The 12999-nt window shown below is 47.7% G+C and overlaps 1 protein-coding gene across 6 annotated transcripts in view; it reads left to right on the plus strand.

The window, feature by feature from the left end:
• The first annotated feature begins 1137 nt into the window (after nt 1–1137).
• Nucleotides 1138–12999, plus strand: part of SLC6A13 (solute carrier family 6 member 13) — a 32767-nt gene continuing 20905 nt past the window's right edge. For all 6 annotated transcript variants that reach the window (XM_036865977.1, XM_036865979.1, XM_036865981.1 and 3 more), the window contains exons 1-2: nt 1138–1208; nt 3688–3894. In XM_036865977.1, coding sequence (XP_036721872.1) covers nt 3693–3894 — 202 coding nt within the window. In that variant the 5' untranslated portion in view covers nt 1138–1208; nt 3688–3692. The remainder of the gene's footprint in view (nt 1209–3687; nt 3895–12999) is intronic.

Genomic DNA, 12999 nt, shown 5'->3' on the forward strand with positions numbered 1-12999 from the left:
ACTGTAAGTTTGTTCTCTATGTCTGTGGTCTGTTTCTGTTTTGTAGGTAAGTTCATTTGTATCATATTTTAGATTTAGGATATAAGTGATATCCTATAGTAGTTGTCTTTCTCTGTCTGACTTACTTCACTTAGTATGATCACCTCCGGGTCCATTCGCTTCTCCTCTTTCTATAGGTGAGAAAATAGGACTCTTGGAAGTTGGACACCTTGCTCACGGCCTCAGCCTGGGAAGGGACAGGAGCAGGACCCAGACCCTGGACCACGTGGCCTTGGAGCCCGAGCAGCCTCCACACGCACTCTGCGCGTCCGCCCTGGTGGGGCTGGGGCTACGCTGACTCCACCCTCCGCTGTCCTCTTCCCCATCCGTCAGCTCTTGTGCCATGACGGGGGTAGGACTTTGCTTTGCTGTGAACCTTGGCTCTTCCTTTTCTGTGTTGGTAGAGACAATTATTTAAAAAATCAATTCTAGCACATTATTTAAAAATTCAAACAATTCTAAAGCTTAAAAAGCAGAAGTGAAAAAGGTCTCTTTACTTCCTCTCCTGACCCCAACCCTACTCTCCAAATGTAGCTACTAATAACCGTTCGGTGAGTATTTCTTCAGACTTTTCTATATAAGTGCAGATAAGTGCAAGCATGCTTGTGCACGTGCGTGCACGTGTGCGTGTGTGTGTGTGTGTGTGTGTGTGTGTTTGGGAAGTTTTTCTAACTGTCCAGAGTTCTGTAATCTACATATCTTTATTCTAAATCACTGTCTATTCCAAATCCTAAGCTGCAAAAGGGTAAGATGAATATGTGTTTAAATTAACCTACACAGCACCTGACCAAAGAAACGCCTACTCTTGGTGGGTTCATGGGGGCACTTGCATTGGAGAGAGGGGTGGAAGGCAGGACCCCTCGACAGACACCCGAGGTCACCAAGGAGGAGAGCGCACTGCCCATCAGCTCACACGTGCTGGCATGACCTGCGGGTGTGCACGGAATCGTGTGTGTGTGTGTGTGTGTGTGTGTGTGTCTGTGAGTGCTTGTGCGGAGCGGAGGGGAGGGGAGGGGAGCAGGGGAGGAGGGCGGAATGTGGGCGGGGCCAAGTTTAGAATTACAAGTGCCGGAGGAGTGGAAACCACACTTTAAATAGCCAGCACCTCCCTTTCCCCCTGGATAGCTCTTCTCCCCTCTGACAGGACCTCTGGTAGCAACTACACTAAGGTTGGTGCTATTTTCTTCTCTTTTTCTCCTGCTTCTGGGTCTCAGACTGTAGGTGGGTAGGATTCATGGGACCTACAATCAAAGGGTTTTTGGATCCTCTCCTAGAAAATATGACATTTATGTGTGATATGCAAAGACTATATGCTATTTTCTTGACTTTCTGAAACTTCAGTGGCTGCTGATTTAAGGGCCAATGTGATTTGCAGAAAGAGAACCCCAGATGGAGAGCAAAGACATTTGGGTTTACTTCTAAGAAAATCAAGGCTCTCTTTTCTGAGACAAGATTGAAAGTTGAAAGAACATAAAACTTTTGACAGGATTAAAAGAAAATAAAAATTTGAGTGCCTGTTATACTATGAAGTGTATATATATATATATATATATATCCTCATTTAATCTTCATGGCTAAGTGTATCCCGTCACCCTCGCTTTTACAGACGAACAAACTGAGGCTCAGAGTAATTAATTCACTTCCTTGAAGTCGTGTGGTCTCTGGTGCAGAGCTATGATTTGAACCCAGGCTTGTCCTTCAATTGCACGATGCTGCCTGTGAGGACGGGTACCCAGAGCGGCTAAGGGACCCAGGGGTCCCTAGGGGTCTGTTCTTCTAGGGTCTGGCGGGATGGAGAAGTGAGGGAGATGGTGCTTTATCATTGGAAGACATCCATCAGCCCCAGAACCTGCACAAGACATGAGGAGACCTTCTCAAAAGGACTGGGGAAGCTTCTGAGGGCCAGCTGCTTGGGTTTCTCCTTCTTAACCCACAGTCTTTGAAGCCTATTCATTTATCAAATACGCAATATGTTCCTGACCTCCCTCTGACTTTCTGGATCCCTCGGGGAAGCCCCGCTGGGAAGGCAGAGCCACAGGAGAATCTGTGGCCAGATGGGGCTCCTGCAAGAAAGTGGTGTTCACGTGACCTTTTCTTGGGGAGTAGAAAGAAGTGCGTGTACCCGCTTCTCCAGAGAGGGGGCCGCCGTATACAGTCGGGGATGCTTACACTAGACCCACCAGCCAGTGTGACTGAGGGAGGTAAGTGAACAAGCAAGGCAGCGTGGGCTCAGGTCCCGGCTGTGCCACACGGCTGCACCCGTGTCACCCAGCCTCTCTGAACTGCAGCTTCCTGCTTATAAAGCAGAGGGAATACTGCTCACATCTCAGAGCTGTGTGGATTGAACGAAATAACCGTATGTAAAGCACTTAGTCTACAGTAGTTGTTCACTGAACGTGGGCCACATCCAATCTCATCCTCAATCCCAGTATGAGTCTAGGAAAGGGCCAGGAAGGGTGTAGCACTACGGCTCTGTATTCATTTTATGTTGTCTTCTCTACTTAATAGAGTCGTGCACTGGCCACCACCAAAAAAGAAAAAGAGCCCAGAGTTTGGGACTTCCCTGGTGGTCCAGTGGTTAAGACTCTGTGCTCCCAGTCGGGGACGGGGGCACGGGTTCGATCCCTGGTCGTGGAACTGAGATCCCTCATGCCGTATGGTGCGGCCAAAAAAAAAAAAAAAAAGGAGCTCGTAGTTCATCTCTGTCTTACGTTGCTCTCAGATGGCGATGGAGGGAAGGTCAGCTCATCTTACTCAGAGTGCTTGGTCCAGCTCAACCACTCTCACCCCCTTGCAGGGATCTAAAAACACTGGCATTTATTCTCCTATTACAAAATAAAACATGTTCTTCGATGAAAATGTAGAAAATATAGATAAGGAAAACATGCCTATAGCCCATCCACTGGTGGATATCCTAATCTTCGTGCATACGAATGCTTTATAAGGTATTTTCCCAGCATAATCATGTCATGTGTACTATTTCGTAACTTTTCACTTCACACATTGTGACAACTTTTCATTTCACTACACTTTCTTCTGCAACACAATTTTTCATGATTATATAGTAGTCCATTGTACATGCCATAATTTATTAACATAGTTACCATTTTTGAACATTTATATACTTTCCAATTTTGGGCTGTTATAAACAATGAACTTCCTCAGTGCTGAATCTTTACCAACCATCACAATTATTTCTTTAGGGTAAATTCCCAAAAGGGAAATTGGTGACTTTGAGGATACATTCAACTCCTATCCTTGTGCCTGTCCCAGTACATGGAATGGAGAAACTGAGGCACATGCTAATGCAGACGAAGCTGGTTGTAGGCTGGAAGGGGGAACTCTGACAACCTGGGGCACAGGAACACCCCATGTCCACAAGCCCCACCCAAGGAACCTTCTAGGGGAGCAGTGTCTGTGGCTCAGGGTCAGCACTTTCTTCCTGACACATGAAAGGAATATATACTCTCAGCAGCTCTTACCCAGCCTTTACCAGCAAGAGAGGCTAAGGAGGAGGTGGATCTGCGGACCGGAGTAGGATGCATCTCTTCCAGGGCTCTATTCTCTCCGGAATTTCCTGGCGAAGGAAGGGGGCAGCTTTCCCTCCAGGTTTCCCAGCAGTAACGGAGCGCCCTGCTTGCCTTCCAGGTGGAATGGATAGCAGGGTCTCGAGCACAACCAGTAATGGAGAGACAAAACCAATGTGCCCAGGCATGGAAAAGGCGGAGGAGGCTGGCGCCCTGCAGCGGGGCCAGTGGAGCAACAAGATGGAGTTCGTGCTGTCCGTGGCCGGCGAGATCATCGGGCTGGGCAACGTCTGGAGGTTTCCCTACCTCTGCTACAAAAACGGGGGAGGTGAGACCCACTGCGTCACCCGCCCCCTCCCCCCAAGGCTGTCTCCATCTCATGCACTTACTGCCCTCTGGGGAGTCCCATGGACGCAGAGGACACTGGAGTTGGAAAGACCCTTAGAAGCTGCTCAGGGCACTGCAGGAGGGACACCTAGACAGAGGGGCGACTTTCTGGGGGGTCCCTATTGTGGCTTCAGAGAAACATGGGTATAGGCTGGGAACCAGACAGATGGGAGTTTGGATTCTGCCTCTGCTACTGACTCCCTGTAATCTCGGGCAAGCCTTACCTTGGGAGCTCAGGTAAATGCTGTAAACGGAGATAGTTCTACCTGCCCTTCAAGGCTGTTGTAATGGTCACGTGTGCAAAGGGCCTAATGAACGGTAGCTGTGCCGAAGAGGATGTCGGCGCCCAACTGTCCCATGAGGTCTCGAGACTCCGTAGCCATGGCTTCCTGTCCTCCCCCTGCCCTGTGACATGTGTCCCCCCCATGTGTCACCTTTGATACCAGTGGCTCTTCCTTTAAGATTTTCCCACTGAAACGTGTGGGGAGGGGAGCATGAACTCTCTTTCCTGGCTCTTTCCTGCCTCTCATTCTCCTCCATCCCAGGCCCTGCAGCCACTCTGCTGCCCCTATTGCTGGTCACTTTCCCACCAGGGACTCTCCTTCAGGCACTCCTGGGCCTCTGGGGAGCCCCAGAGGGGGTTTCCCAGGTGCTGAAGTGGGCTGGCCGAGCAGTGGGTTCGGAAGGTCCCCTCGTTGGTGGGTACAGCTTAGCGGGGCTGGGCTCCCAGGGCTGGTTTTGAGGGGAGGCTGCAGACCGCGCTAGAGGAGGGGAAACGCCAAGGCGGGTCACGGGGACAGGCCGAGGGGGTGGGAGTTCTGTGGGCCACGAGGCCTGGCGGGAACCCTAATGCCACACCTGCCCCTTTGTGGGGGGGTGTAGGAGCCTCCGTGTGTGAGCCCAGTCTCAGTGGCTCTGGGGAGAGAACGCCCACGACGCAGGGTGGGAAGGGGGCGAGCGCGCAGGTGCTCTGAGCCCACAGTCTTACTCTCAGGATTGTGGCAACCGGGGATTGGCCCTGGGGTTGGGGGTTAACTTGTATTTTTCCAGAGGGCTGGGAATGGGCTGATGTGTTCCCTCTCCACAAGACTCTCTGGCCGGCAGCCTGAAGCCGCAGGACTTTGCTCGGCTGGCATTGCGAGGGAAGGAGGGAGGTCCCGACCCAGCCCTGGACCCTCCGCCGGCTTGTTCAGACATTTAGGCCTGAGGGCGGAGGGATGGGGCTTGTCCAGGGAGGAGGAGGAGTCTGGGGGCTAAGCCGGGCTTGGGGCTCTGTGTCTGGAACCCGGTGACCATCTTAGCTCCTCACGTGGCAGGAAGATCAGGAGGTGAGCCGCTTTCCCCAAGCCTCTCTGGAATTGGGTGAGGTTGGCTGGGGAATTAGCAGGAGTGGCACGAAGAGGTGGCAGAGGGGCCCCAGGCCTGGTGCCAACCACTGTGCCGAGGAGGGGAAGGAGCGGGGAGCAGGGCCTGGGCAGGGCATACGGGGTCATCCTGTCGAGGGGAGGCCTACGTCTGAGCTCCGCCTCGGGGCTCTGTGTAGGTTTGTGCGGCCCGGGGAGGTGTGGTCGTGTCTCGGGGGAAAGGCAGGCTGGGAGCAAGAGTTCCTCACGTGGGTGCTTGGGGGGGAGCAGAGGCAGGAGGGTGCCCGGGAAGAGCCTGCCCTCCAGCACGCCGGTCCCCACGAGCCGTTTCGGGGCTCATGGAACGGTCCGCGGAATCCTTAGGCCACCACCCCGGTCTCTTCCCCGATAGGGCACAAGGCCTCAGGCTCCCTCTTCTCTTTCCCTGATGGACAACAGCAGCTGGAGGAAGTGCTCGGAGGGGCTCTGGGGCTGAGGCCGATGCCCGGGTTTGCTCTGAAGGGCATGAGTCACCCAGGGCCACCGGGTGGACATGCGGGAGGCGCCCCTGCCAGCGTGAAGGGGACAAACCCGGGGCCCATGTGGCCTGTAGAGGGACCCAGACAGGCCCGCTTTTCCGGGTTTTGGTGTTCCCAGAGGCTCAACCTTTCTGTCCCCTTTACCCCCTTGTCCCCGCCCCAGAGCACGGGTCCCACCCTTCATCTCGTCACCTCCTCATCTCTTTGTCAAGAGGGAGCGGAGGCCTCCTTATGACAGGACCCTTCGCTGCCGACACGGGGAAGAGGGGTGGGGAGGACGGAGACCGTCTAGGTTGGTTTGACCCCATCCTCCTGCTTTAGTGATTTTATTTAAACCCGTGGTTCTCAGATTGGGGCTGGGACTCCTGGGGGTGAGAGGGAAGTTCTGAACAGGTTCTGCAGGAGGATGCTGGGGTCACGGGGTGAACCACGCGGGGTCGCGTGTGTTATCAGCCTGCTTTTTCTGGGCCCTTTCTTGAACTTCATAGCTGTAAATGGCCACTTTTGTGCTTGGCGGGGGGGGATAAACTTGGGACTTTATTATCATTAATGTTTGTTTGGTGGGGAAGTCTGGGAGGAAAACGTCCCGAAAGCGTAATTTCAGTTCCAAACTAAAAATATAAGTGATACCTTCTTCGGTTCCTTCCAGCTTTAACGTTTGGTAGATCCTAATAGAAGTGAGTCCCAGAGCAGGGAAAGGGCCGAGGCAAGCATACGATAGAGGAGCAGGGAAACGGTGAAACACTGTAGTCGAAAACCAGAGATGCTGAGAAAGTGGTACCAAGAAGCCTGTCTAAAATCAGCATCCGTCAGGAGACGGGTGCAGGGGGTGCCTGCCTCAGCCGCCTCCTAGGTAAGCGCCCTCCCTGCCGTCCAGGCCTTGTGGCCAGTCCACCCCAGCACCTGTCCGCCCCCCTCCCCGTGGCTTTCTACAGTCAGGCCAACCAAACCCGGACTGTGTCACCCAACGACAGCGACTTACTGTGGACCCACCACCTGCCAGGAATTAGTCCGAGTTGTTGTGATCATCTATAAACAGAACAGACCCCTTCCCTGTCCTTGTGGGGCTTACATTCTGGCTGGGGAGAGACAGACAATAAACAATAAACACAGTAGACAAGAAAATTACATAGCATGTCAGAAGCCCCCGAGTGCTACAGGATGGGGGCTGGGGGCGACCACACCGAGAACATTAGAGTGAAGTCTTGCCAGGGAGTGAGAGCCGGCCACGTGGATGTTAGGGGGAAAGTGCTCCAGGCAGAGGAAACAGAGGTTTTAATGGCCCTAAAGCAGGAGGTTGGCTGGCGTGTTTGGGGAGCCGCAGGAGGGGAATCACTTTGGGGGGGCAGGTCACCCAGGGCTTGTCAGCCACTGTGAGACTCTAGCTTTCCCTCCAGTGATGGGGAGTCGGGGCAGGGGTTTGAGCAGAGGGGCCGATCTTACACTTGCACGTAGTCTGGCTGCTGTGTTGAGAACTGATTGCAGGGGGCGAAGGGCGGAAGCAGACTGGTTACGAGGCTAAGAATCTTGGAGTCTCCTTGATGTCCTTCTTTCTCACATAACTGTTGGCTCTACCCAATTACCCAGGTCCTGGCTGCTTCAGAACCTGGGCCTTCAGCCGGAAGCTCTCCAGCTCCCTGGACCCCGGCTACCGGCAAACTGAGTTCCCCAACACCCAGGCTGCCTGGGGCTGGAGACCCCGTGTGAGGCTACAGCAGAATGTACCACAGCTGGACCTCTCAAAGCCGGGATCTTAGAGGGAAGGGCCATAGCCAAGTAAAGCCCACCTCTGGATGTCAGGGAGAGAGAGCATGGGGACGCCAATGTCAAGGGCATTAGATGGCCCCCCGTTTGCCTTGAGGATGTCCATAGATATACTAAAGAACGAAGAGAAGCAAGGAGCGTTTTTCTTCATGTAAGAGTCACCGTTGTTTTATGAGTACGTGACAGTTGGTCACCACTTTCAGTTAATGAAGCAATGCCAAGTACTGGTCCAGTAGTGTTGGTTACAGCGTGTAATATTCATGCATGTTCACTGCTGTGTTGCTCATGTGGCATATCGTCAGTTTGTCTTAAAAAAATGTCACCTGGAGCATTACAGGTGACGCCACAGAATGTGTTCCCATTGAGAAGGGTGTCCAGCAGAATGATTCCTTTCCAGGATGGGCATGTGGTCTCTCCCATCCCATGGGGAAAAATGCCAGGACATTTTAGAATTTGGGCAAGGAGACTGAACGGGGGGTTTGGGGGAGCAGATAACTGCGGCTCCATCCTCCGTCCCCAGGACTGGCTCCATCTTTGAGGGGTGGTGACTGGGGCTTGGGTGGGGAAAGAGGCGGTGCCCCAGGACTCCCTGGTGGGCACCTGGGTCCCTCCTGGGCTCTGTCTCTTCCCTAACTCCCTCCCCGGTTTGGGGCCAGTGACTCAGCCTGGCGGGTGTGGACCTTGTCCCCTCTGGCCAGCCGCCCAGGCGCTCAAGGAGGCAGAGGGGGAGGGGCGCAGACTGACCGCCGGACCCAGTGCGGCTAAACATTGGCTCGGTTCACTGGGGAAGAGCTGGTGGCACAAAGATGGGGAGGAGGGGCTTGAGCCAGGTTGAAAACTCTCCCCCCTGCCCCCCCCCGTCTTCTCTCTCTCTCTGCGATGTTTCCAACTCCCAGCAGGACTGTTCATATCAGCTACTGGGTTCTCTCTTCCCTAATTTCCCCCTCCTGCCCAACAAGCCTTGGACTGATTTAGCTACTCATGTGCCTGAATTGTTTGCGATCTTTCTTTGCCCTTGTGGTCGCCAAGCGTTTCCTTCAGCGCCTGAATTACGGATGCGTGGGCTACAAGCCAGAGGCAAAGAGCTGGAGGAGCCCGTTCCCCACTAGCTTTTGTTTTAGCAATTTTATGACCGTGTAGTCGGCTTACAACAACTCGCACACATTTGAAGTGTGCAGTTTGATGAGTTTCGACATAGGTACACACCCTCGAAACCATCACCACTATCAAGATGATAAATGTATCCATCACTCCCCCAAATTTCCTCCTGCCCTTTCTCCCACCCCTGACCTCTGCTACCCCATCCCAATGCAACCAAAAACCTGTTTTGTTTTTTAAAAATATAACTATTTTCCAGCTTTATTGATATATTATGGACAGTAAATTTAAGGTGTAGAACATGATGATTTAATACATGTATATATTGCAAAATGATTACCACAATAAGGTTAGTTAACACCTTCATTCCTTCATATAATTACCTTTTTTTTTTTTTTTTGGTGGTGGTAACACTGAAGATCTACTCTCTTAAGGACTTTCAACTATATAAGACAGTATAGTTCACTGTAGCCACCAAGCTGTATGTTACATCCCCAGAAATTGTTTATCTTATAACGAAGTTTGTACCCTTTGACCAACATCTCCGCATTTCTCACACCCCCAGCCTCTGGTAACCACCATTCTACTCTCTGCCTCTATGAATTCCACACGTAAGAGAGCACATGCAGTATGTACTTTCTCTGTCTGACTTATTTCACTTAGCATGATACCCTCGAGGTCCATCCATATGGTTGCAAAACGCAGAATTTCCTTCTTTTTTTATGGCTGGATAATATTCCATTGCACATGTAGCATTTTCTTTATCCATGCATCTGTTGAGGGACACTTAGGTCGTTTCCAGGCCTAGTTTTCCAGGTTGTTTCCAAACTATACAGTAGTTTGCATTTCTTATAATTTTCTATAAATGGAATCAGGCAGTATATACTTTACTTGGCTTCTTTCACTCAGCATAATTACTTTGAGATTCACCCATCCTTTCCATGTCTCAGTAGTTCCTTCCTTGTTATTGCTGGGTAGTATTCCATTATATGGATATACTACAATTTATCTCTTCTCCTGTTGATGGACATTTGGGTTGTTTCCAGGTTTTAGCTATTACAGATGAAACTGCTAAGAACTTTTGTGTACAAATCTTTGTATAAACATATGCTTTCATCTCCTTTGAGTGAACACTTAAGTGTGGAATGGCGGGATTATATGATAGGTGCACTTTTAACTTTTTAAGAAACTGCCAAACACTTTTCTAACATGGTTGTACCGTTTTTACATTCCTGCCAGCAGCATATCCGAGTGCCAGCTTTTCCACAACTTTACCAATACTTGGTCTGTCTTTTTAATTTTAACTTTTCTAATTGGTGTGCAACATTACCTCATTGTCACTTAAATTTATATTGACTAATGATGTTGAACATCTTTTCATGTGCTTATTTGCAGCCCACATATCTTTTTTGGTGAAAACCTGTTCAAATCTTCTGACCATTAAAAAAAAATAGGTCGTTTGTTTTCTTACTATTGAATTTTGAGACTTCTTTATATATTCTGGATACAAGTCCTTTATCAGATATGCATTTTGCAATTTTTTTTCTCATTCTGTCTTATATTTTTCCTTTGCTTAACAATGTCTTTTGAAGAGCAGAAGTTTCAAATTCTGATGAAGTGCAGTTTATGAATTTATTCTTTTATGACTCATGTTTTTGATGTCACATGAAAGAAATCTTTGCTTAACCCAAAGTCTCATATATTTTCTTCTAGAAGTTTTATAGTTTTAGGTTTTACATTTAGGCCTACGATCCATTTTGGGTTAATTTTTGTATAAAATGAAGGTATGGATTGAAATTCATTTTTTGTGTGTATGTATATCTACTTGTTCTAGCATCATTTATTAAAAAGACTATCCTTTCTCCAATGAATTACCTTTACACCTTTGTCAAAAATCAGTTGTCCAAATGTGCATGGCCCTGTTGCTGGACTCTATTCTGTTCTGTTGATCTATTTGTTTATTTTGACACCAAAACCACACTGTTTTAATTACTGTATCTTTATAATAATATGAAAATAAGGTAGAAGTAAGCCTAAAACTTAGTTCTTCTTTTTCAAAGTTGTTTGGCTATTTTAGGTTCTTTGCATTTTCATGCGAACTTTAGAATCTGTTTGTCAGTTTCTACAAAAAAGTCTGCTGGGATTTTGATTGGGATTACAGTGAATCTATTGATTAATTTGGGAAGAACTGACATCTTAATAATATTGAGTCTTCTGACCCATGAACATGGTATGCCTCACCATTTATTTAGGTCTTCTTTAATTCCTCTCAGCAATGTTTTGCAGTTATGAGTGTACACATCTTTTACATCTTTTGTCAAATTTATTCCTAAATAGTTCATCTCTTTGATGCTGTTATAATGGTATTATTTGTTAAATTGTAATTTATAATTGCTTGCTGCTAGTAGAAGAAATGCAATTGATTTTTTATGCTGATCTTATATCTTGTAACCTCACTAAACTAACTTATTTATTCTAGCAGCTCTTTGGTACATTCCAAAGGATTTTCTTTCTTTTCTTTTAAAATACACTTTATTGAGGTATGACTAATGTACAAAAAGCTGTACACATTTAATGTATACAACTTGATAAGTTTGGAGGTAAACATACACTTGTGAAACCATCACCACAATCAATGTCATAAACATATCCGTCATGTCCAAAAGTTTCCTTCTGTCCTCTTTTTTTCCATTTTAATTTTTTTGTGTGATAAGAACACAAAATAAGATTTACCTTCTTAGCACAATTTTAAGAAAACAATTCAATATTGTTCTCTATGGGCACTATGGTTACAGTGGATCTCTAGGATTCATTCATTTTGCAAAACTGAAACTTTATACCCTTTGACCAACATCACCCTGTTTCCCCCTTCCTCAGACCCTGGTAATCACCATTCTACTTTCTGATTCTATGAGTTTGACTATTTTAAATTCCAGCGGATTTTCTACGTAGTCGATCATGTCATTTGCAAGTAAAGCAGTTTTATTTCTTCTTTTCTAATCTGAATAACTTTTAATTCCTTTTATTGCCTTCTTGACTTGACTAGAATCAATACTGATGGAACCAATGTTGAAAAGAAGTGGTAAGAAATAATAAGACTGGACACCCTTGTCTTGCTCTCGATCTTAGGGGTTAAGCAGTCTTTCACCATTAAGTATGATGTTATCTGTAGGTGTTTTGTAGATGCCCTTTATTCCCTTCTATTCATCATTTGCTGAGACTTGTTTTTCTTTTTAATCAGAAATGGCTGTTAGATTTGGTCAAATACTTTTCTGCATTTATTGAAATGATTATATGGTTTTTCTTTTTAAATTTATTAATATGATACACTGATTTTTTTTGAATGTTAAAACAACTTTGTATTCCAGGGATAAACTCCACTATGTATTACTTTTTTATATATTGTTGGATATGTATTGTTGGATATCTAAAATTTTGTTTAGAATTTTGCATCTATGTTCATGAAAGTTTGATCTATAGTTTTCTTTTCTTGTCTTTATCTACTTTTGTTATCAGAGTAATGCTAGCTTCATAGAATGAGTTGGAAAGAATTGCTTCTAAATTTTCTGCAAGAGTTTGTATAGAATTGGTGTCATTTCTTCTTTAAGTCTTTGGAATGTTCCCAGCCCTGCTTGAGCACCATCAGGCTCTATCTTCTTGAGGGATTCTTTCCTCTCCTTGGGTAGTGTCCTCACACGCATGTGCTGACCAGCACTCAAGCTCGTAGGGGACCCTCTGCAGACACTTGGGTCTCTCTGTGCACGTCTCTCCCCCTGGGACTCTATCCTGTGAACTCCCCTGCCCAGTTGCCAGCAGATAGAGGTCTATGGTGGAGCAAATGCCAGCATTTCTGGCATCAGTAGACTTGTCTCAGGCAATGACTGTGAAAACAGAAGCAGAAAGGATTACTAAGGGAAATCTGATTTCAGTCTGCTAAAAGCCCCTCTCTAACACTGAGAGCAATCATTTCCTTGACAAAAATGACAGACTGTGGGCTATGGGAATGCTCCTGGATATCTGTGATTCAATGAGCTTCTTCTATGGCCCCAAGCTATGTGTTATTTAGGCAGCAAGTGAAGTTGATGGGGAGCAAACCTTGGAAGGTATAGATGGAAACTTCAGAGTGAAGAAAGTGACTGGCTAGGTCCTAAGTAACTTGGTGACACTTGACCTCTGCCGTGGTTCCAGACATCTAGACAGATGTCCCCGCCATTCTGCACAGTCCCCATCCCCGGGATTCTGACTGGAAGCGTGGGGTGGTAATGGGCAGAGATGACCGTGGACCACGAGGAGGCTAGTGCC

The sequence above is a fragment of the Balaenoptera musculus genome, chromosome 10 (genome assembly GCF_009873245.2).
Source record: "Balaenoptera musculus isolate JJ_BM4_2016_0621 chromosome 10, mBalMus1.pri.v3, whole genome shotgun sequence".
Lineage (NCBI taxonomy): Eukaryota > Metazoa > Chordata > Mammalia > Artiodactyla > Balaenopteridae > Balaenoptera > Balaenoptera musculus.